This window comes from Phyllostomus discolor, chromosome 6, assembly GCF_004126475.2.
Source record: "Phyllostomus discolor isolate MPI-MPIP mPhyDis1 chromosome 6, mPhyDis1.pri.v3, whole genome shotgun sequence".
NCBI lineage: Eukaryota > Metazoa > Chordata > Mammalia > Chiroptera > Phyllostomidae > Phyllostomus > Phyllostomus discolor.
Window position 1 is genome coordinate 126,832,178 of NC_040908.2, and position 24,638 is coordinate 126,856,815.

Sequence of the window (24,638 nt, forward strand, 5' to 3'; positions counted from 1 at the left end):
TTCACGTTCATATGATGTTCTCCCTGTGTGTGTCTCTCTCTCTGCATCCAAATTTCCCCTTTTTATGAGGACACCAGTCACCCTGCACTGGGGCCCACACTAATGACCTCAGTTTACTCGATCAACTCTTTAAGGTCCCCTCTCCAAATAAGGTCACATTCTGGGGTACTGTAGTTTAGGACTCTGATATATCTTTTGGGCATTCTCTGGCTGAATCGAGGCTAATTCACTGTGTGTATCTCTCAGTCACATTCCCTGAAACAGCTTACCAGAAGCACTGGATTCTTCAGGTAGGGCATTTCATGTCTCCAGAAACATTGACTCATCCTCTGATCTGGAGATGTTTAACGCTGGGTGGAAACATAACATAATTGTTCAGATCACACAGACAAGACCCGTGCTTGGGACTTGGCAGTTAATTATTATTGTTAGAATTCTAGGGCATCTCTGTCAGCTGAACTCTGTGGGTATTTTCACTAAAAACTGAAGTGATTTAACTGTAACCTGGCTTTGCCATAAGTAGCTGCTTATCCCCTAACAAGAATGAAGAACCTGAGAGCTTTGTGGGGTTTGCACAAAGTACTCACAGGTCAGAGGGCTTGGAAGGGAACAGTGTAATTCAGGTGTCTAGGGCCTGAGGGTTGGTGAAGATATTTCACATATTGGAGCCCGCGTCCAATGCCATGAACTTGTTGATTTAATCCTCATTATGTTCTTACCAGGCATGTGTCATTCACCCATTGTAAGGCTGAAGAAAATGAGTCTCAAGACAACTCTTAGATCATATATCTAGTAAGCATAGGCCAAGATTCAGATGTACAGTTGATCCTCATCCTTTGTGGATTCTGGATTGGCAAATTCACTTACTTGCTAACATTTATTTGTAACTCAAAACCAGTACTTATGGTGCTTTCAGGGTCATTCATGGATATTTGTGAAAAATTTGAGTGACCTGATACACATGTCCCTACCTGAGGTCTAACGAGGTGAGTCTGCCTTCTTGTTTCAGCTCTCATGCTGTAACTGTTCTTTCCATGGTCTGTTTAGTGCCACGTTTTTTGTGGGGTTATTTTTTTTTTTCATTTTTGTGTTTTTTGTCAGTGACTTTGCTATTTGAAATGGCCCTAAACATAGTGCTGAAGTGCCATCTAGTGTTCCTAAGTGCAAGGAGGCTGTGATGTCTTTGAAAATACATGCGATCATGCGATAGGTAAAGTTTGTTCAGGTTTGAGTTATTGTGGTATTGGCTGTGAGTTGGGTGTTAACAAATTAACCATATGTACTAAGTGAGGTGACTTGCAACAGAAACAGACATAAACCAGAGGCTCACAGGACCCTAACCATGGATCTCCCCTAGGAACACTGGTTCAGTATTCACTAATTTCCGTGTCGTGGTGACTTTATAGAACAGAGCTGCTGCACAAGATGATTCCACTGGATCCATGTTGGGCTCTAAAGGCTGCCCTTGATTAATACATTACGAGGATGAGAATGTGGACCAGAGGTATTGGTGCCTATTCCATCTTACCTGTTTCAGGAATGAAGGCAACTGTAGCCTGAAAGCCTCTGAAGGTCACATTTTCATCCGACTGGAAGCTGATGAGCATTACACCAGAGGAGCTCAGCACGGGGGCTGGGGCAACAAAGCCACACAACCGAGCTGGTTCAAGTCCAGCCCAAGCAAGATGTGGTCAAGGGCCCAGCAAATAGACATTGCAGTAAAGAAAAAAATAATTGTCCTTTAGTAACTATTAGGAGATGAGCCTTTCTGGTGGACTTCACTGTTTGTTTTCAAAATAGACAGGCAGTTGGCTTCTTTTTACTATGTTTTTAACCCTGTCAACATTTCGATTCTGTTTATCTCCCAAACACTCATACTCGGAATACCACTAAAGGAATTGCTTCCAGCCAGAGGGCTTATTTCAGTGGCACTTTCCCCTTCTGACCCCTTATTCATGTGCGCTTTCCGTATTTTCTGTTCAAAGGGCACTTTGATTCTCCCTCTCACTCACCCTGCCCTGATGTAGGAGAAGAAGGAGCGGGGGTAAGAGCATAGGGACTGATGGAGGTGGTGCAGGGGAATGAAGGACCATTGGGCCAGATCCTTTTAATTCCCAACAAGGACCGGGTCCCAATGCAAACCAGGGAGACTGAGTTCCAGGAGCACAAACCTATTTCCTTCTTCCTTTCTACATCCTGGTGCACTGTCACGTAGTCGGAAGTGCAGTCTCCATTCTCCTCTATTTCCAGGCTCTGAAAGGAAAGCTGAGAAATCTCCACATTACATCCAGAGTAAATAATAGGAATGCATTGCCTGATTTTAATTAAGCAGAGAAGTTTAGATTGCTCAACTCAGTCTAGCATGGGACCTTAGGTGAGAAAGTTAGTGGGACCTTCATGAGTGGGTTAAGTTATTAATACTTCAGAAAAGTTGCAGTACCACAGGCTCCCAAAACTGCTGAATCATCTAACCTGCCAAATACAGTCCCAATATAAGGGTGGGAAAATATGCAAATATTTGATCTCCTCAGCTCCCTCCTAGAAGGAGCGAAGAAACAGCAAAGAACAATATTTGAGCAGTTTGATGGCACTGGCCACCTGAGTGTGAAGAGAAATGCAGTGGGAGAGAGGGCGGATGGAGCAGGACTTGAGATTTTAGACACACACATGACAGGGATGCAGTGCAGCCTGAGCACTGAGCCAAAGCCACAGGACTGCAAAGAGAGGATGGAGGTGGAGGCGAGTGATCATTCATAGTGAGTGCAGGCATGGGAAGAAGAATCCGTGTCAGAAACAGGACTTATTCACACATTTCTTAAACTCTTACTGGGAGGCTTTCTGGAGATGAACCCTCTTCTCTCTGATTCATGGTATGCTCATAGTTATGCCTTGTAGCGCTAATTTCCAAATTACTACCTAGGATGAGGCCTGCAGGCTGACGCTGTCCCTGGCCGGGAGTGAGAGCCTCACTTCACTGAGGCATAGCCCTCAGTGAACATTTATTGAATAGGTGTTTTTAAATTACTTCTAGCTCTGGCATGTTCAGATTGTCATCTAAATTTATTTTCATCCTCCTTCCGGAAAATGCTCTTACTTAAACTTTTATCCTCCATCACTGATAACAAACCTTCCCTTAATTCTGCTTCCTCCTGAAATTTTTGCCCTGTGTTTGCATTTCAGAGACTTTTAGAAAAAGATCTATGCTTACTTTCTCTGAGCCATTTGCTCCCACTCATTGGCAAAATCTGTGTGATGTTTCTGCTCCTAACACCTGACTTGACTTGATATTTCAGACACCACCTCTCCTACCTCCTCTCTGCTGTTCCACTGTCCAATCCAATTATTCTACCCTTTCATCAGGGATGAGGTGGGGACCGGACAGTGAATGCTCAGTCCTCCTTCTCTTTAAGTCCTAACTGTGTGTGGTAAATCCAAAGTATTGGCCATGCCACTTTGTTTATTTTGTTCAGTGTGTTAAGTTAAAGGCTCCATGCTCTGGGCCATCACAGCGGCCCACCAGTTTGGTTCCCCTGTGGTTCAGGCTTCTTTTTGCCCCTTGAACATGTGAGAACTTTGAGGTCTTGTTCACCTTACTCCTCCCCCTTTTATTTACTACTCTTCTCTCTCAGCTTCATACTCTCTTGCTTTCCATGATTATTTTAATAGAAAGACTTCTAAATAAATGCCTAGTTCCATCCTCACCCTGACTATGGTCTCACCTTAACTACCTGGAGGCATTCCCCTGCAGATGGCTCACTAGTGTTTAATGGACAAAAAAATGAACAAACACCAATAATCGAATACTAAATAAACTCCGCTTCCTGACATTCGAGGCTCTCCACACTTTGACCTGAGCCTTACTTTCCACCACCCCTCCCTGTACATGCTATGCATCTCTCATGCCAGAGTCCCTGAACCTGTTCTGTGCTGCTTGCTCTGTGCTTGCTCTGTCCCTCTGCATGAGAGCTTGATGATTTGGGCCTTATTTTCATGAACTTGTGTTAGCCATTAATTACAAAGTGTTTCTAGAAGGGACGAGAGACTGATGAAACAGTATACCAGGTACAAAATTTAAGGCAGCATTTCAACAAAATATCAAGTGTGCAATTGCCATCTGGTGGTAAGTGTGAGTACTTACAGGAGGAAACAGGCTGGTCTGTTACTCAACAAGTGTTTGTCGGTAGTCTCGTTTGCCAGGTAGTAGGTAGCAGGTACTATGCACTAAGTATATGGCAGTGAATAAGTCAGATAAAAACCTCTGTCTTAGTGGTGCTTAGTTAGCTGTTCTCTGGAGATACCATAGCAAAGTAAGGGTAACAGAGTCAGTACCTTAATTAGATAATGTTTGGGGGCTTGAAAAACCCAGTTACAGTTGGCCATGTCATTGTAGTTTTCAGGATAATGGAGACTCTGTATGAGGCCTTCTTCAAAAAGGACAGTTAAGGAACTGCAACCTGAATCTGAAACACAAGAGGAAACATCTGAACAGTGGCATCAGCCAAGCAAAGAGGAACCCCTTTGTTTTTCCTCCCATCTTCCACAGATGATGCATGAACCGAATCTTTGAGCAGAACCAACAGGAAGGACGAGGCTCATGCACTGATTTTCCAGAATTCTCTAGGCCCTCTCACCACACTTGCATGTGCAATAGCAGGACCATGGGCATGTCTGTTCCTGCCACCTCACGGGCCCATGCCCCTCGGCATTGTGGAGCCAGGTGGGCCTTGGGAGGGAGCTCCCTGCCCCTCACCTAATTCCTATGGGGCCTCAGCTTCTACAGAAGTCCTGCAGAGTGTGTAATAAAAATAAATGGTTTTACCAGGAAGGTAGCTGGGTTTAAGAGCTTTGTAGGTGAGATTAAACCCGGTGGAATAATCTGTGGCATCAGTGAAGAACTTCAGTCTTAAAGAGTTGGAGGCAACAAGAACTGATGAAGCAAGCCTTTCTCCACAGAACTTCCCTGCAACACAAGAAGATTCTCTGTGTAGAGTCTAGAAAACAGCACCATTCAAAGACTTCAGGAGAACTGAACTAGTTGTTGTGATAGTGCAGGACTGTTTAAAGCAGGGTTTCTCAACCTTGGCACTACCGACACTTTGCACTGTTCTTTGTGTTCAGGTTCCTGTGCATTATAGAAAGTGTTACAGCATTCCTGGCCTCTAACCTCTAGATGCCAGTGACACTTGCTCCAGCTGTGACAACCAAAACGCTTCTAAGACATTGCCAAGTGTCTTCTGGGAGGCAAAATCACCTCCAGTTAAGAACCAAAAAAAAAAAACCCTCTCCTTCATTTCTGTTTTTTATGTAAGTAACTTTTCCCTTCTACACACGAGTATACATTTCTATTCTTAGCTGGACAAGGCAGGTCATTTCCATGCCTAGAAAATCAGCAAGCTGCCCAGGAGGCCCCTAGAGTTCCTGCAGTATGTCCTCATTTTACTCCCAATGGGCTCCAGGTCTGTCAAGAGAGGGTAGGAAGCCTGGTTCCATAGGAAGCAGATGCAGCCAATACAATGCACTGTGGCCTGATTTAGTTCTTTCCTACTGTCAGTTCTGAGTCTCAAAAACTGGAGACAGGAAGTGTGGTGTTTACAGATGTCTCCATGCCAGACATATTGTAACCAGGCCCTGCTAGCACTAGTGTCCATTTGACAAAGTGAAAATCCACTCACCAGTAAGTCTGTCTTCTGAAGAACATATTGAGAGGTAATTGTGGTGACAAGACTCTGCATCCAAGTGGGAAAAACTGAGTAACACATGCATTTCCTCTGGTACCAACAGGGTCCAGACACACAGTCTGCAGGCAGATGTATTAAGAGGATGTTGTTCTAGACCTAAAGTGGCTGTCACAGTTAATGGGCACAGTCAGACCAGAGGTGGGAGTCGGGAGGGGTTGCAGAGGAGACTACTCACTGCTTGCCATCATAATACAGGTAGGGGCTTTCTGGGAAGTGCAGCTCCCCCTCAGACTCACTGACCACACGATCCTCCTCACTGCATGAGGCTGGGAGGGAAGAAGAATCAGGCTAACAGTGATGGCTAGTCACAACAGCCCTCACTTTCCTTAACCTGTACAGATGCTGGAAACTCGTGGTTCTTAGTGTGCATGCATGCTTCCTTTATTCATGAAATCTTTTTTGCCCAGGCTTCCAGATGCTTTTCTTCTTTTAAGTTCCTTTTAGATACTGCTGCCTTGAGATTCCATGATTTCTTCTCCTTCATTTTTGTTCCTCTGACCTCATACTCCATTCCAATATTACAGACAGTTCCCAGGTGGTTCTATCCTTAGTTTTTATCTGTCTCTGCCCGAGCCCTCTGACCAGTCTCATTCGTATCCTCAATTTCATCTGTCACCTCCACACATCTGAACCCCAGACCTGATTTTTCAGTTGTCCCCTAGATATCTCCCTTGAAACTTAACATGCTGTAAATGAAATTTCTCTGGGTATGCACTTCTGGTCTGATTATGTTTATGTGCCCTTTTCTTAGTCTCCCCTGGTCAAAACTTAGGTAGCATCCTTGATTCCTCCCCCTTCACCTAAGTGAACAACAAATTCTATTCCCTCCTTTTCATTCTCTGGTCCTTGCCTTAGGTCCAGCTGTCATTCTTGTCTCTTGAACTAATGCATAATCTCATAAATCTACCTTGAATTGTTTTTCCCTCCAACCTATTCCCTATGTGCTTCTCTTATACCACTAAAATATATAGCTAATCTATTTAATTAATCCACTTCCTGTTAATCAGTAAAGTCCAAATCTTTCTAACTAGCTTTCAAAATTTCCATAATTTGGTCTCAGGTTGATCTCAAGACACAAATTCCAGCCAAGATGGAGGTGTAGGTAGATATACTTTGCCTCCTCACATAACCAAAAGGATAACAACAAATTTAAAAACAAAAAAGAACCAGAATTTCCAGAAAATTGAACTGTATGGAAGTTCAACAACCAAGGAGTTAAAGAAGAAACATTCATCCAAATTGGTAGGAGGGGTAGAGATGGGCAGCCAGGGTGGAAAGGACCAGAACAAACAGGGGGGTGACTGGCAGACTGGGCAGTCCCACATTCATGTCTGGGTAAACCAGAAGGAACAACTGGGGAGTGAGACAGACCACAAAACCCAGGTTTCCAGCATAGGGAAATAAAGCCTCAAGCCCATGACTGAATAAAACTGTGGGGGTTACAGTGGCAGGAGAAACTCACAGCCTCACATGAGAGTTTGTTGGAGAGACCCACAGGGTCCTAGAATGTACACAAACCCATCTACCCGGGAATCAGCACCAGAAGGGCACAATTTGCTTATGGGTAGTGGAGGAAGTGACTGAAAGCCGATTGAGAGCCAAGCAAGTTGGTATTGTTCCCTCTTGCCCCCCCCCCCCACCACATACAGTACTGCAACACAGCAACCTGGGTTGCCCTGTCCTGGTGAATACCTAAGGTGCCACCCCTTACAACATAACCAGTGTGCTGACACAAATATATGGCCCAAACAAAAGAACAGATTAAAGTTCCAGAAAAAATACAACTAAGTGATGAAGAGATAGCCAACCTATCAGATGCACAGTTCAAAACACTAGTAATTAGGATGCTCACAGAAATGGTTGAGTATAGTCACAAAATAGAGGAAAAGGTAAAGGCCATGACAAGTGAAATAAAGGAAAATGTACAGGAACCAACAGTGACAGGAGAGGAACCAGGACTCAAATCAATGGTTTGGACCAGAAGGAAGAAAAAACAAAATTAACTAGAACAGAAGGAAGAAACAAAAATTCAAAAAGACTAGGAGAAGCTTAGGAACCTCCAGGACAACTTTAAACATTCCAACATCTGAATCATAGGGGTGCCAGAAGGAGAAGAGGAAGAGCAAGAAATTGAAAACTTACTTGAAAAAATAATGAAGGAGAACTTCCCCAATCTGGTGAAGGAAATAGACTTCTGGGAAGTCCTAGAAGCTCAGAGAGTCCCAAAAAAGTTGAACCCAAGGAGGAACACACCAAGCCACATCATAATTACATTAGCCAAGATTAAAGATAAGCAGAGAATCTTAAAAGCAGCAAAAGAAAAGGAGAATTACCTACAAAGGAGTCCCCATAAGACTGTCAGCTGATTTCTCAAAAGAAACCTTGCAGGCAAGAAGGGGCTGGAAAGAAGTATTCTAAGTCATGAAAGGCAAGGACCTACATCCAAGATTACTCTATCCAGCAAAGCTATCATTTAGAATGGAAGGGCAGATAAAGTGCTTCCCAGATAAGGTCAAGTTAAAGGAGTTGATCATCACCAAGCCCTTATTATATGACATGTTAAAGGGACTTATCTAAGAAAAAGAAGATAAAAAACATGAACGGTAAGATGACAACAAACTCACAACTATCAACAACTGAACTTAAAAAAAAACAAAAACAAATTAAGCAAACAACTGGAACAGGAACAGATTCACAGAAATAGAGGCCACATGGAGGGTTATCAGTGGGGGCAGGCAGGATGGGAGAAAAGGTTCAGGGAATAAATGGAGATAGAATAGACAGGGAGGTTAAGAAGAGTAAAGGAAATGGGGAAGCCAAAGAACTTATATGTACAAACCATGGACATGAACTAAGTTTGGGAAATGCTGGTGGGAGGGGCATACAGAGCAGAAGGAAATAAAGGGGCAAGAAAATGGGACAACTCTAATATCATAATCAGTAAAATGTATTTTAAAAACATTTGGTCTCAAGTTGTGTTTCTAGTAAGACCCCATCACATATCCTACACTTCAGCTGCTTTGATTCACTGGTCTCCATTACAACCTCCATCTTTCTATCTCCATCCTTTGGTATCCATCCAGGATAACAACTGGAATACATATTTTTCTTTACCTGTATCCCATTTCCACCTGACAAATGTCTACTTCTTCTTTGTCCTTTAAGGGTCAACTTAGAAGATGTTCTGTGCTCCAAAGCCTTCCCTGTTCTTCCTGCTCTTAGCTCTCTGGGTACTCTTTCTCACATTGCTTCTTGTAGGTAGTTCCACAGACTCACAGAACCACTGCAGATGGTCAAACTTTTTCCTTTATGAATGAGGAAACTGAGGTCCAGAGGTAGGAAGGAGCTACCCAAAGTCATAGAGTGAATTCATTGCAGCCATGCAACGTAACACCAGGCTGAGTCCCCTGGATACATAAGGACACTTTCAGGCCAAGGTATGTAGCTTATTGCCACCGGTAGCCTCAACCTCCTCCCTCAAGCCTCTGATCCAAAGCAAGGTGGCGAATGTTTGCTGAATAGAGATGGGGCTCTGTAATGACAAGATGTGAAATGGGAGGGGATCTGGGGCTCCACCTGGGTGAGGGACTGTGCTGACTGGCATGGAATGGCTGTGGGTTTTCAAGCAGTGGTTTTATACCTAGTGAGCGAGGACAGCTCCTGCAGAGGAAGACTTTTGATTATAAGGGGGACTGATATTCAGAAATGCTAGATATTAAGTCATGTTTCTAGGGGAGCAGGCTGGAGAAATACTCACCTCTGGAGCTCTTTCTCTGCTTCCCTGGGAGAGAAAAAGGAAGATGCAATTCAAGGTTTGTGGTATTCTAAACAATATTTCAAGAAGTTAGCATCTCCCTGGCTTAAAAGTGTAGAGATTTTTCTAGTCAATATGCAACTAATGAAACTCTAATCTGTGGAAAGAACAGAAGGAATACATTGACAAAGCAAAATTGGTCTTTTGTTTTAAGGACATGACTTCACTCTCTTTATTAAATAGGTAAATTAAATGACAGGCCATGACTAGCATGGATGTTGCACAGAGCTAGAAGAGGTCATCTGGTCTACTTCTCTCATTTTACATGAGAAGGGAATCTGGAGATGGAAGTGCTTCACCTATAGCCACAGAAGAATTGCTAGGATAGCTACAGCTTGAACTGAGGGCTCAGGTACCTGCCACTGGACCATATCCTTGAAAACAGACCCAAGTCATACTAAACTAATTTGAAATAACCCCTTTAGAAAAATAGAAGCCCTACTGGGTCTGGAAGCCACTAGTTAAGAAAACAATGAAGTTTGATTTGGAGGCATAAATGAAGTTTCAGTTAACCCCCTGGTCAGTCTAGCAGAAGGGTGCATGTAGATCCAGGTTTTTTCAGACTTATGGTACCTGGATCTGGACCAGGCCTTCTCAACTATGGCATTTGCTAACATTTGGGCTGCATTGTTCTCTATCATGGGGGCTGTCATGTGCATTGTAGGAGGCTTGGCAGCATTCATGGCCTCTACCCACTAGATGCTAGTGTTAAATCCCCACTCCAAGTTGTGACAACCCAAATTGTCTCCAGACATTGTCCTCTGGGGTCAATATTTCCTGTGGTTGATAACCACCAATCTATACTATTGCTTGCTGAATCTTGCTAGTTGAGAAGTGGCGAATACATGTTTGTATGCCATACCACATATCACATTTTGCTCTTGTTTTAGCTTAAGGAAATATCACAATACTTATGTGCTATGCTAAGAATAGAAGCAGAACCTGTCTGCTCAGTGGTCCCAACTGGCTTAGACTCTGTGGATGCTCTTTCTGGCCCTGACTTCTTGACCTGACATGCTAGCTTCATTACCAATTTGGATGTGTTTTTGGATCCAGGGAAGCACTTTGCTAAGGTCTGTGAAGATCCCAGGGGATCCTTGATCATCTTTCTGCTCATTGTTTCTCCAGCCTCGACCACAGCCCAGACCCCAAGAAGTCACACCAGCGAGAGTCCAAGTTCCTTTCTTGTTCCGACACATGAGGGCACCTCCTGAATCTCCCTGTAGGCAGAAAAAGCCTGTTACCATCACTGGTAACTCATCAGATACTGAGCCCCAAAGTGCTCACTCTTTTCACCCATACAGATGCTCGATGAGGATCAATAACATTTCTTTACTTCTAATAGTTTGGACTGAGGCCTGGAAGCACAATTCACATTAGATCCTCATCTATTAGTGGAGCCTATCAGCTCCATTTCCTTCTTTCCCATCCTAGACTTTCATCAAGCATCAGGCTTTCTTCCTTTTCCTGTCTCATCTCACAGGCTCAGAGAAGTCTTGCCCCATAGCAAAATTGAGCTCAGGTTTTGGTCAGCAGGAAGGATGGAGGGAAAGTAAATTTCCCCTTATACATGAACTAGAAGTCTCTAAATAGGAAAGAGCCAGCCATTCTTGAGAGATATTATTGGCATTATCTGTTATTTAGTCATTTGCAAAAAGTGGAAGACCTCCTCTGAATTTACCCTCCCTGGTATAAACAGGTGGTTTAAACTGTCCCTCTACTTTGACTCGACCTCTCCTGTCACTCTTGACCCGTCTTCCAAGTCCAGTCCTACAATGCTGAGGGAAGCCCTGCCTGGGACCCATCAGCTCAGCTGCTCCCACCTACCTGACATGCATCTCTCCCTCCATCTGCAAAGCCTGTGCAGAGAAAGGTCCGCCCACTGATGGGTTTCTTTAGGGTTAACAGAGCTGCTGCACACTCTTCCTGGGTCAGAATGGGCAGGTTCACTTCCTGCAAGACTTGTGAGAGGATGCCATCTAGAAAACACAGAGATGAGACCCCCAGCAGGGCACTCGTCTACCCTTTCTGAGTTGAAGGTGCCTGCCCTGTTCAGGCTTGTGCCTTCTGGAAAGACCTGAATTTCTAAATACATCTTGTTGTTCTCTGTTTTTAAAAATGTTTACACCATTATTTAAAAAAAAACAGATTAAAATTTCTATTTTCTGATTAACCAACAGAAAGTCCAGACATCTGATTAAGGGTAGGGGCATAGAAATCCTTACCTTCAGTCAGGCGTCCCCAGCCTGCAGTTGTACAAATCAGTCCAGGCTTAAACCGTTCTCCTGGCTCTGGAAGACACATGGGTCCCACAAACTGGCCTGAAATAAAGAGCAAGGCAAGGCATGGAGGGGAGGACACCAGAAGCCCTTCATCAGCCGACATCTATGTGGTTCCCTCATGAGCTTGGAAGAGTTGTGATAGTTTTGCCTAATACTCAGGTGTTGCTTGTCAGACAAAGACAGACCCTCTCCTGACTCTACATAATCCTGTATCTGAAGCTACAAGCAAAAGCATTTCAAATAGGGGGCCCTCCACCTCAAATCTGTGTCTCGATGTCCTTGACCCTGAATTGTCAGGCATAACATATGCTGTAAGGAATGTGCCATACAACAAATTTATGGAGAACATGGGATAGATAATTCAGAGTAAGCCTGAAATGTTTACCAAAATGGAAGGTGCCAGCCATCTTCAGAAGAGCAATATCATAGTCCATTGGTTTCTTGGTGGAGAAAAATGGGTGTATGATGATGCTTTCAATGGTGAGGGTTTGCTCTCCTGGCTCTGTATGGCTCAAGTCATGTTTTCCAGCAGTAATGTTCAAAGCTGATGCACTGTTTCTATGAAGAGGAAGCAGTGAAATGAATTGATTTCATTGAGCCTCTGAGTACAGTTGTAATGGTTGACAAATGGGCCTCCTCAGAGTGGCATGGATGGATAACTGGGGTCATGGCTGCTGAACAGAGAAAGTAAGAATAATTCTAACACTCTTAATAAAAATGCAGAAGTTCTCAGTGTGAGTAGGGGAGTAGTAAAGAATGGTTTTGTGGAGTCAATGACATAATAAATAGAATACTTTGCAATGTTATTTGTAAAATGTCTAAAGATACATATATACCTTTAATATATAATACATGCATACATACATGCATGCATATATATTAATTCAGGGGTCTAAAGCTAGAGTAGACTTTATTTAGCTACCCTAGGTGGTTGGCCTGGCCTCACTATCAGCAAATGATTTGTGATCCCCACAAAATATGTTGCTTTTTACTGTGAGAGATCTAATGCATAATGGACAAGTATATTGTAAAGGGCGTAGTAGCACCATAACTCTCACATCCCAGAGAGCATGCACTCTCAGGGCTTTGGGACTGACTACAGCAGTGGGAGGTAGGGATCTTCTCCTTGCCTCCTTTATGTTTGTAATTTAGAGACCTGGCATGACACGGGAAAGACCATTCTGTTCCCCCTCCTGAAGCAAAGTTACCTGAAAGAACTGGATGGGATGAATTGAGATGGATTAAGATCTTTGGGCTTGCCACATTTTGAGACTTTTCATTCCCCAAAGTGATGAGTTTATTTAAAAAAATGGGAAGGGCATAATTTTGTCTTGGTGTACTTTCCTGGCTCTTGGCTACATTAAGTACCTAACTTAATGCTTAGCAACTCGCTAGTCTAACGACCTGCCACATCACAGTGGAATTATCAGTTGATTCTTCTTTAAACTGTCAACTTTCTTTGGGTAGGAATTAGGTTTCACTCATCTTTGTTTCCTTGCTACCCACTAGTGCCCAGCACCAAATTAATATCCAGCAGATGTTTGTAGATTTGAAATAGGGCAAATATGGGAACATGATCTTGATTGCAAGAGCACTGGCAACAACAGAACATTTGAACACACACAGGAAAGGGTATAAATGATGGAAGTTGGTAGATTGGAGCTCATAGAGGCAGGATCAATCCTGAAAGAAGATATGGGAAGCTTCTTTATGTTTTACTGGCCTCCTTTTGTTCTCTCATCCAGTTCTTAAGATGCATTAGTGAACTGCATGATTTTTTTCACTGAAATTTAGGGAAACTAGGAGAGAATTTTCACAAATATTATCTTTGTGATACTTTTTTCTCATTTGGATATTAATCTTTATTAACTTCCACTCGTATGTAACTATTCTACTTCCTCAAGAGATGCATGTTTTCTACCAAGTCGAGTGCTCTCTGACAACATCACTAGGCCCTACTTGGGTTACACAATTAAGATGTTCTCTCGCCAAAGCATACACCACACAGTTCCCGTTTCAAGAGTTCTTGCTGCAGATTCCGAGGGAAAAGAAGGGTGACCTGACCTGTATCCAGGTGCTGGGCTTTCCCCTACCTGCTTGCAACGCAGTGAGCAGCTGTAACCACCCACTGCGGGGATATGATGGTTCCTCCACAGATATGCTTCTGCCTTCGTTTCAGAGACACCTGAAATGCAAAGACCTTAAATAAGAGCGAGTCAATGCTGTGGGGTCCCCCAAAACCTGAAGACTGGACATATTCTGAAAAACAGGCCCAGATGTCTTCTTCACAGATACTAGAAATCACAGCCTGTGAATGTGTTAAACCCATTTCCCTACAGCTCAGAAAAAAAGAGCAGTGCTGGAACCACAGCTTCTTGGCCCTGGTTCACAGGAGAGGTGGCTAATTTCAGATAATTGACTGTAAGTATTTATTTTGTGTGAGTTGTTGGTGTGAATTTATTTTTATAATAGTGTTGATTCATACTGTTACTGTAACAATGTAAATAATACCTGTGAATGAAGAGAAAGAAAAAGAATTGTAAGATATAGCAGAGTCCAAATGAACAGGTTTGAGACAACGGCAAGGTGAGAGAGCTAAGGGAGGCCTTCAACACATGCCCCAGTCCCCCCAAGCTTCTTAGAAAAATGGTCTGGACCTACACTCTTCTGGTACTCTTAACTATTTGACCTCTACAGTTTCTTTCAGCCATTTTTTTTTGTACCCTGCCTCTATCTTTGGTTTATCCTGTTCATGATATTTGATTTGACTCTAAAATTACTTACAGAATACAGGTAATACTTTTAATTCCATTGTTGGAATAAGAAAGTAAGTGATTTATTAGAATTGTTCTCTTTTTGACCAAAAATTATTCAATGAGTGATTGAAAAATATTTGATGCAGAGAAAAGGCTAAGAACAGAATGAAGAGCAAATAAGTAAAAAAATCAGTGATTCCTCCCTGACTATGACTTCAATAGGAACTTCTAAATTTACTAGCCAACCAACTGACCAAGTAAGGAACTAACTGATCAACCAACTCTTTAACCAAGTAATTAATTCATCAACCCAGTGAATACAAACTCAGTCAACCAACCATTACCAAATATCTACTCACCTAAAAGTTAATATGACTGACTCAAGAGAAATAAAAATAAAGAGCTTTCACTCTTCTCACATAATTAAATGGCAAGAATACAGTATGACTCTAAGGATAAAGAAAGTTGGAAGATATTCAAAGACAATAAATGTAAACACAATTGGCTAGGGACAGAAGCACAGAGACATTTCTATGGCATGGGAGGATAAAGAAATTAGACTGAGACAGAATTCTCAGGATATTAGCTATTAAGAAGGCAGTAGCCTTGATTATTTCCTGAGAGGTCCTATGGTATAGGTACAAACCTTATACCTCAGGCATAAAGTAGACCTATGGAAATGACACCTTTAAGCTCCCTGGTCATCTTTAACTATAAATATATAAATATATTTTTAATATATGTTTTGAGTCAGCACATTACTTTTTAATTATAAATTTAAACATTTTTTATCTTCTTGAAGTGGGATTTTTGTCTTAGGGGTTGAAAGTTTGGGATGGCATTTTTAATTTTTGGAACAAGGCAATATACATGTAACTATTCTGGGCACACTTTTTCTGGACCTTAACTTGTCCACACCATGAGGGACTTGAATCCCTACACACACTCATGAGATCTCTGGTGATGAGCTAGGCAGAGTGGAGCACACTGATGAGTGGCATGTGATTCTAAGAGATCCAATCCCAAGACAGCTTATAGTTTACCCATCAGAGAATGTTATCTGAGTCTTACCTGCCATGGGTAAGAGCCCTTTACTACTTGGCTTCCCCCAACAATGCGACTGAAAATGTTAAGGTAATTCCAAGGCTGTGTCTTTACCAAACTCTGCCCACAAGTGGGAGCTGGGGAAAAGAAAAGAATAAGTAAAATTAGTGATTAGATAGCTTCTAACACTGAGAGATACAGGGAACTCTTCTGAGCAAGAAAAGACTGTGGGACATGGATCATGTAGAAAGATTACAAAATGGTTTTAAGTTAATTGTGGGATTTGCTGTCATTGGCAGTACAAAGGATTATTCAGCTTTTGTCACATAGAACATGCATATCATGATATGAAGATTAAGAGCCAGAGGTAGATCTCCACTAGGTTAGCAGGGGTGCAGCCCCCTTTTCTTCTGAGCAATCTGGACCCTTCGAGTCTCCTCACAGCACTCTATACTTCTATGACATTAATTGTATGCATTATGGTTATTTCTATGTCTTTGAACCTGACTAGACAGTGGGTTCCTCAAAGGCAGGAACTTAATCTTAGAAATACCTATATCCACAATATCTAACAGTTCCTGAGGTATAGAAGTTTCTCAGTTAGTCCATTGAGTGGATGATGCCATAATCTGCCTAAAATTGTAATTGTGTGTGCATCATCTCCTCTGCTCCCCTCAGGGGGCTGAGTCTGAGACCATGTTCTGTGGCACCTGATATACAGTCAGATATTGGATTTAATTCTATCTGAGGGTAGAAAGTAGCAGATTATTCAAGGAGAGTGAAGTGGAGAGAAGACTGTGTCCTGATTCACACATACACCAGGCTTGTGTTAGGATAGATGAGTTTCCAGTTAATAGAAAAAAATTTTATTGTCTTTGTGGAAAAGACTTTGTCCCTGAAAAAGTTGCATTTACTTATTTATCCTCAATTTTATCCTCAATCTCCTCAACTAAGAAATGGGTAGGATTAAAGATGTTTGCAACTGCCTGGTCATTCACTGTCTTCTGTCCCTACTGCAGATCATTTGCTTCTATATGTTTTCTAGGAAGGCCTAGAACACCCTGGTTCATAATCACCCTACTTTTTTTGCCTAGCTGAGTCCTCTGATCCTTGTTCTTTGCTTGGAGATCACCTCAACTGAGAAGTCTTCCTTGATTTCCTCAAGATGTGCATTAAGTGTCTCTCTTCTTTCCTGTGTAGTACTCTTTTTTCCTCTCTGCTTTTATAATTTTGCCATGCAATATTGTGTTAGTGAATTGCTTGTCTGTCTTCCTCATTGGACTGTGAACTACTTGAGGAAAAAAAACCCTACATCTTTATTCATCTCTGTATTTCCAAGGTTTGGCACAATTCCTAGCATCGAGTGGACACTTGGAAAAGTTGAGTGGATGAACCAAAAGTTTTCCTTGAGAACATACCCTTGAGAGCACGGCTGTTTAGATTAATATGTTAAAATATACAAAACTCTTTCAAATAACATCTCCTTTAGCCCCTCCCCCATCCTGTGCCTGTGAATCAAGCACTATTACCTCCACCCTGAAGATGAGAAAACAAAGAATCAAAGACATGCATGACTAATTCATGGCAAAGCATGGATGCAACACTAGCCTTTCGATTCTGAACCCAATGCAGACATGACGTTAGGATCAAAAGCTGATTTTCTGTTTCAGCTGAATGAATCATAAATACTTCAGATGTAAAACATACTATTTTTTGAACTCTGGAGCAAACACAGAAGACATGATTCTCAGGGCTGGCACAGATCTGACTGTGGAGAAGCCTGCAGAGAACTATTCTCAGCTTTCACTGGAGGCAAAAAGACCATTTATAATACACTACAGTGAACATGCTTCATATTTCCCAGCATGGCAGTTTTCCAAAATATTACAAATGCTTCCAAATTTGTGCTATTTCCTGAATTTGTTCCATGAATGAGGATGGGTCTGTGCAATATGTTCAACTAAGTGAACAATCCCAGTTTTTTTTCCAAATCAATGCAACTTGTACAAATTGTATTCTACAAACATCTTTCCCAGTTTTATATGCTGATTTCAGAAGGAAAGTCCAAAATAATTACATGGAAAACAATTAAGTCTCCACAATATGTTTGCTTCTCCAGTTTTCCCAAAGAAGTGTGGACTGGAATGATGATGCTCAGAGCCAGCAAAGGTTATTCCTTCAGACAAAAATAATTATAGAGCTTGTTTGGAACTTACCTTTGGAAAGAGAAATAGTTGCAGATTTATCTTGTTCCAAACAGATCATTCCAAGTAGTAAAACCAGCTTATTCTTACTCATAGGCATTTTGAGATTCAGAGTTTCTTCCTGAAATTTTAAAGAGACTCAAGGGAACCAAAATAGAAAGCCTTGTGAGACCAGCAAAAAAGCCAATTTAAAAGGAGGTTATTCGTTAACTAAGACTTGAAGCATTCAACCATGTCCCTATGATGTTTCTGAATGTAATTTCTTGCAAAGACCTTTGTAAGATGTGGGAGTCAACTGCAGAAGCATAATCTTGATTGAGCAATATTACACGCCCCGTTACACTCATATCAATTCACTGTTTCTCAGAGTCTGTCAGGCTAGCTAAGTGGTTGGTGTCTAAGGTTTACATCTGCAAACATCACTTGCTTCTTAGTACAAGTTACCACTTTCTACAATAGGATTGGATATCAAAGTTGTCCATGTTTGCAAGAATAGACTTTACTATATGCTTGCAAACAACCCATGAGAATACGCTAAAACATTTTTTTTCTTTCTCTTATTTTTCACATGTAAATTTGGTAGTCCAGTCAGGAAGTCACTCAGTTAGGGTGCTGTCCATTGGGGCACTGGTGATTCTTCATTCTCTCACTACTGTTTTGTATTGATAGGAGGTGAACACTAAATCTCCTTTACTTCTACACCTGGTAGATGATGTAGCAGGGATTATGTGCAAGTCCTCTTCCCTGGCCAAGTTTGTGACACATGGTTAATGTGTAAGAAACAGCTGTGGATTGGCTGGTGCTATCTATGACCACTTAGGAATATGAGACTTTTCTGTCAACTTTTACAAGTTATCTACCCAAAATGGAAGCCCCTAACTTCTTTGTGGCAGCTTGGCCTTTGTACTGAATAAATCTATTTAAAAAAATCTGAACACATACAAATAACATAAATGTAAAACAGAGAAGTTTTAAAATCTAAAATTTGTGAGAACTGCAAATTTAAGAAACAGTCAAGACTGTGTCCTTACAGAAAGAAGGACACTCAAAGCCCCAGTTGTTTATTCCTTTGTTCACAGAAGACGTTTCCTTTAAGCTCTTGTATCGGCACACGTAGCGATACCACAAGGCAACTGCCAGTACTATCAGCACACTCAGTAACAACATGAAGTTGGTCAGTAAAGCTTTGATTCTCTCATCTCTTCAGAGTGTTATCTGTTATTTCTCTTACTGTTAAAAATCTTTCATCTTCAGGAACAGTATACCAGGATCTGAAAAGAAAGGAGTAATTCTCCTTCCCTTACCTTATGAGTCTTAGAAATGCAAATTGTAGGATTTCCATAAGACCAGCTATCCAAGCCTCCTAGAGTCCTAGGGATTATAATAAATTGTACCTTGCAGAAAGGGATATATTGACTTCCATGGCAAAAATATAACCTCCCTCCTCATTTAATGTTTGTGGGAGATTTTTTTATTGTCCTAAATTATCTTGTTTTCTGGCTTTCTCGCTCACCTACATCTTCCCTGACCCTTTTCCTCCCTCAGGCCGCAAAGTTTGATCTTCATAAAAACTAGTATCTAGGAGAAAGCCTGCAGAGGTTGGAGCATAACAGGAAGTCTTCACCTAGAATTTTGGGACTAGTTCTGTCTCTTTCATTTGCAGACACAACCCATGTTTAATTTCTCTCTTCTACCTTCATTCTAGTGTTTGATTTTTTTTTTCCTGCCTTTGCAGAGTCCTGCATCAGAGAAATCCATATACCATTTCCCTCTTCCTTCTTTCCTTCCCAATCTGCTTCTTTTTGCCCAAGTTTGTTTCTCTGCTGACCATATTCTGTGTCTACTACTTCTGGGAACACCCTTCCCACTCTTCCTTTCCCAACATTCCTGGAATTCCTGGACATAACTAAATCTTTTGTCTTCACAGGAATCCTACCATTTGCATTTTAAGACTCATAAGGTAAGGGAGGAGAATTAATCCTTTCTTTTCAGTTTCCCTCTGTTTCTCCTTTCATTTCCAAATCATTTCTTCCCTTTTAAGACCGGATATTTTAAAACAACCACCTTCATTGTTTTTGACTGCCCTCATGGCATTCTCTGATTTTCCATAATTATTTTACAGTTAAACTCACAGTCTCTACCTTTCACTTGCCTTCAGTTTTGTGTCCCCTCCTGTGACAACAGGAGGTAAACAGGTGTGTATAAAGACAATTGGTGACTCCCCTCTAGGATTTGGATTAAACTGGCAGCCTGAGAAAATGACACATCAAGCAAGAATCATTTTCAGTGTTTTCCTTTGGTAGGAACATATGAGGGAATATTTGGGCCCAAGGGGCAAGGCAGCATTTCATGTGGCTGGTAACATCCAAGAAGAATGAGAAGCAGACAGGTCCAGATATCCAGCCCCTGGGACTTGCTTCCTGACAATACATCCTGTCTCTATCTCAGGGGCACTGAGTTGGCTGTGATAGGTATTTAGGACATTCATATAAAGGCTAGTAGATAATCAGAAGTACAAAGTGAAGCAAACAATAAGAAAGAGCTAATTGTTGAGGAAAAAAAGCGATACCATGAAAAAGAGGCACCAACTGTAATCACCAGAAGATCCAACTCCCAAAGAAATGAGTTGGTAAATTAATTAGAATGAAGACTTTAGAATAAGTGTAGTTAATATACTCAGAGAAATATGAGAAACTATTACATAGTAGGAACCAGCTTGAGATAGTAGAAAATAAAAAGGTATTGTTGGAATAAAAAGCAAGACCTTAACAGATGGGTTGAATGTCAAGATGGACACAGGAAAGATTCCCTAGTGAGAAGGAAATATGCCCAGGGTGCAGCCCAAAATGTGAAAGAGATGGAGAAGATAGATCAAGAAGTTCCAGCAACCATCTAGTGGGAGTGGCAGAAGAGAGAGTGAGAATGGAGGAGTGGGAGTGGAAAAGCAATATCAAATGAAAGAATTAAAGAAAAAATTTCAGTGCTGAACAGAGACAAGAGTCCTTAGATAGAAAGGTCTCCTTAAGTACAAATTATAAAGGACAAGAAAGCACTACCATCAAAATTGTGTGATGTCATAGAGCATATTTTCAAAGTTTCTATAAATAATAACAATTAGCTACAGAAGAACAAAACATTGACATCAGACTTTTCATCAGCAACATGGGAGGCAGGAAGATAAGGAAGCACCTCCAAGTTGTGAGATGGAAAGTTATTATGTATTAGAATTTTATACTTAAATGATACATGATTCAAATAGGAGGGAATATAAATATATTTTTACAGCAGGGAGAGACTCAGAAATTTTACTAATTACAAGTCATATCTTTCTGGATGAAGAACAAGAGAACTTAAGGGCAAGTGTTCCTTTGCTCACAAAGGAACAAATAAAAGTCTAAATAACTGTGGATAAGAAATAATAATTTGAGCCAAATTTCCTAATGATTTAACAGACAAGATGGGGAGTGGTAAGAGAAGGAAGGGAGGGAGATATAGGCATGCTCAGATCTTTGTTTAATTTGATGGTAGGATATAGAAACTAATTAATTCCAGAATTGGTAGAAAATGTGAACAAAGTGTTAAAACTTGAGGACTTTTAACTATTAGAGGAATAGAAATAAGATGGATACATTCTATTAATATAGTATAAAGAAAACGGATTCAACCTAAGTAAAATAATGATAGGAAAACAACAACAAAGAAAACATGGTAAACAGAAAACTTGAATCATCTGTCATATTAAATCACATTCATAGCATATGAATAAATTTGATAATATCAACAATTAAGGAGTGAGGGAATGTATACTCTCAGATACTATTGATGGGAAATAAATTGGCACATATTTTTGAAGGCTTTATAAAAATAATAGATGTAATTCACATGAAAGTTATAGAAGTTCTTAAACATTTATATACCTAATTACAGTGTTTAAATTATTTAAATAAAAATTTGATAAATAATATAAGACATTTTTATTTTTTTATTTACTGTTTTTCAGTTACAGTTGTCCTGCCTTTTCCCCCATTGCTCTCCTCTTGCCTGTCTCCCCACATGCCCACAGTCAATCTCCCCCCCCCCCATTGTTTGTGCCCTTGAGTCCTCTATTCATGAAAAATTGAAAAATCAACAACCATAATGCAAGGCTTTCAGAAATTGGTAGGTAAAATACAAAATAAAAAAGTAAATTTGATCTAACAGATTATTAACATAAAGCACAAATTTTAAAATTATGCTTATTTTCTTTAAGTGTAATTTGTCAGTATGTATTAGAATTTAAATTATGCAAAACTTTTGAGCCAGTAATTTCACTTTGTAGACTACATCCAGGGAAACTAACTGGTGTATGAACACAGTGAAGCACTAGCAGGGATATAGTTAAATAGGTAATTTGAAGTACTGTGAATCATTACAAAGAATGAAGGAAATTAATATATACTTACATGGAATTATCTAAAAAATTTTTTAAACAAAAAAGGCAATTTCAGAACAATACAGACAGTAGCATTGCTTATGGAAAACCACATGGAAATGAGGAACAAGGAAGAAATTCTTGGCTTATGTGGAAAGGGAGATTGGGAGAAAGATAAATGTAGGGCAGAAAAAGGAATAATTGCAATAACTGCATCTCTGTATTTAAAGAGTCCAGCCTTGGGGTGGGATGGAATCTGTATGATAAGTGGGAAATGCCAAGGCTGAGTGAGTTAAGTTGTGGGTCACTTTCACACAGACAAAGGCATCATGGCTTTTCCTGCAGCTCTCTAAGGTGCCACTAAGTATGAACCAAAGGACAGTTGTTCTAGGTCATAGCTGCTTCTCAGGAATATCTCAGATGATCCAAGCATAGCCTACATTAATTCTGTTGTTCCAAATCAAGTTTCAAAACTAATTAGATCTATGCACCGTGATACTCGTATGCAAATAATGAAGAGAATAAATGAAGCCCCCGAGACCTTAATGAATATCTCAGGCAGCACGGTGGTGTGGGTATATGTAAACACACCTAATTGTCCCCATCTCATTGGATTTCCTCCCATTGGATTTCCAGTGGAATGCTAGCAAACCTGTGTATAGCTGGTGTGAGGTACTTAAGGTCTTGTATTCCAAACGGTCCTAATTCCTGCATAAATAAGCCCTGTTATACAGAGATGCTTCCTGGAGTCTCGCCCCCTTATAATATTTGACCAGTAGGTAACACTTGTTATTGATTTTTAAATGTCTTGAGCATTTGTAGTAGAAGCTAATGGTTGCTTATTTGAAGTGTATTCTCATCCATTTATTGCCACCCACTGTAGGTGTTTTAACATAACATCATCTCATATAACAGTGATTATGTGAGGTAATGTTATATAATTTTTTAAAAATAAGGAAATTGAGTCTCAGACGGGTTATATAATTTTTCCAGATCACCTAGCTGTTAATTGGCAGATCTGGAATTTATCCCCCAGAGCTTTTGGCACTGCAATTTTATTTTACTTTGATTATAGTACTGTGTGCTACACTTTCCACGTCATACCGGTACTCATGTTTTGAATTTGAGTCTTTCATGAAGATGTTTTCTCCTAAAAATACAACATTTATTCCATATTTGTGTCTTTTAAACCTCTATCTCAATCCTAGGACTAATTAATGAAAATAGAAATTTCATATTCTTACATTAATATGTCAAATTAATTCATAGAAAAGGTGATTAAATGCAGTGGTTTAATAATCATTGTATAGAGTACAAGTTTTTCATCATCATAGTGGTGAATGATAGGGTTCTGATAGTTATTTACCGGTATATATTGTAAAAAAATTTTTTTGATGTTGGCATCCTTTAAAAAGTAACCAGCAGTCCATTTAGCAGTTCAGGAGTCAGCACATGGTTAATTCCATTGCTTTCAAAATGTCAATGACATTTTTTCTCTCTCAAGTAGCAGGTTTATGGTATTTGATAGTAGTAGTTCCAAGTATTATTTGATATTTGATAATATTTTTGATTTGATAGTGCGTACTAATTCTTTTCATTGTTTGGTACTTGCTTTTTCAGTGGCCTGGCTTGCCTCTTACTGAGTTGATGGATTGACCTCAAAACTCGGGCAGTTTAGTTGAGCTTCTTTTTTTAAAACCTTATGTTGGCATTGTCATCACATTTCTCTTGACTCAGTTGCACATTCACGTCTAACACATCAAATGCTTCAGTAACCTTTATTACTGCCACCTCAGCCAGCACCATATTGCACCTAGGCTACTACAGCATTTCTAACAGGTTTTTTCGGTTAACTCTCTTAGTTCTCTACAATTTAGCCCCCTTAGAGTAAGGAGCCAGAGTTATTTTGTTATGTGAATTAAATGTGACATTGTTTACAACCTTGCATTGTCTTCATGTTTGCACTTAGGGTAATGTTTTAAACTCCCATCATGGCTTCTGCCTAGTCCTGAGTTAATCTTGTTTTGCTCTTTTCATCCATATTGGCTTGCTTCTCTTCAAATGTACAAAGCTGTCATTTCTCAGGGCCCTTGCAGTGGCTGGTGCTCTTCCCTTCTACCTTAGTATGGTTGGTTTTGTGCCATTTATGCTTTATTTTAAATGTCCCCTGCACAGAGAGATTTCTCCTGACCAATTTAAAATTAGCTACGCAGCTTGCATGGTTCCAAACTCTTATCTGCAGCCATGCCCACATAGCTGTTAAAGCACAAAGTCCTTAGCTGTGGAGGTTGGAACTGTCTCTCAACAGTTTCAGTTCTGCTTTAGCTTACTTTGCTGATCATCAGCTCTCACGTCATTTTTAGTTTGGTGGACGTTTCCTTTATTACAT

General features: G+C 40.6%; 1 protein-coding gene across 1 annotated transcript; it reads right to left on the minus strand.

The window, feature by feature from the left end:
- Window positions 1-1,121: 1,121 nt before the first annotated feature.
- On the minus strand, window positions 1,122-18,350 carry OVCH2 (ovochymase 2). The gene is made up of 14 exons (XM_028517739.2): window positions 17,851-18,350; window positions 15,662-15,771; window positions 13,928-14,019; window positions 12,220-12,392; window positions 11,778-11,873; window positions 11,380-11,531; window positions 10,583-10,772; window positions 9,496-9,519; window positions 5,914-6,004; window positions 5,673-5,797; window positions 4,820-4,960; window positions 4,330-4,460; window positions 2,172-2,265; window positions 1,122-1,660 (listed from the first exon to the last, which is right to left on the minus strand). Exons 1-14 carry the CDS (start codon window positions 17,936-17,938, stop codon window positions 1,515-1,517), a joined length of 1,653 nt encoding a protein of 550 aa, XP_028373540.2. The 5' UTR covers window positions 17,939-18,350; the 3' UTR covers window positions 1,122-1,514.
- Between the last annotated feature and the right edge of the window lie 6,288 nt (window positions 18,351-24,638).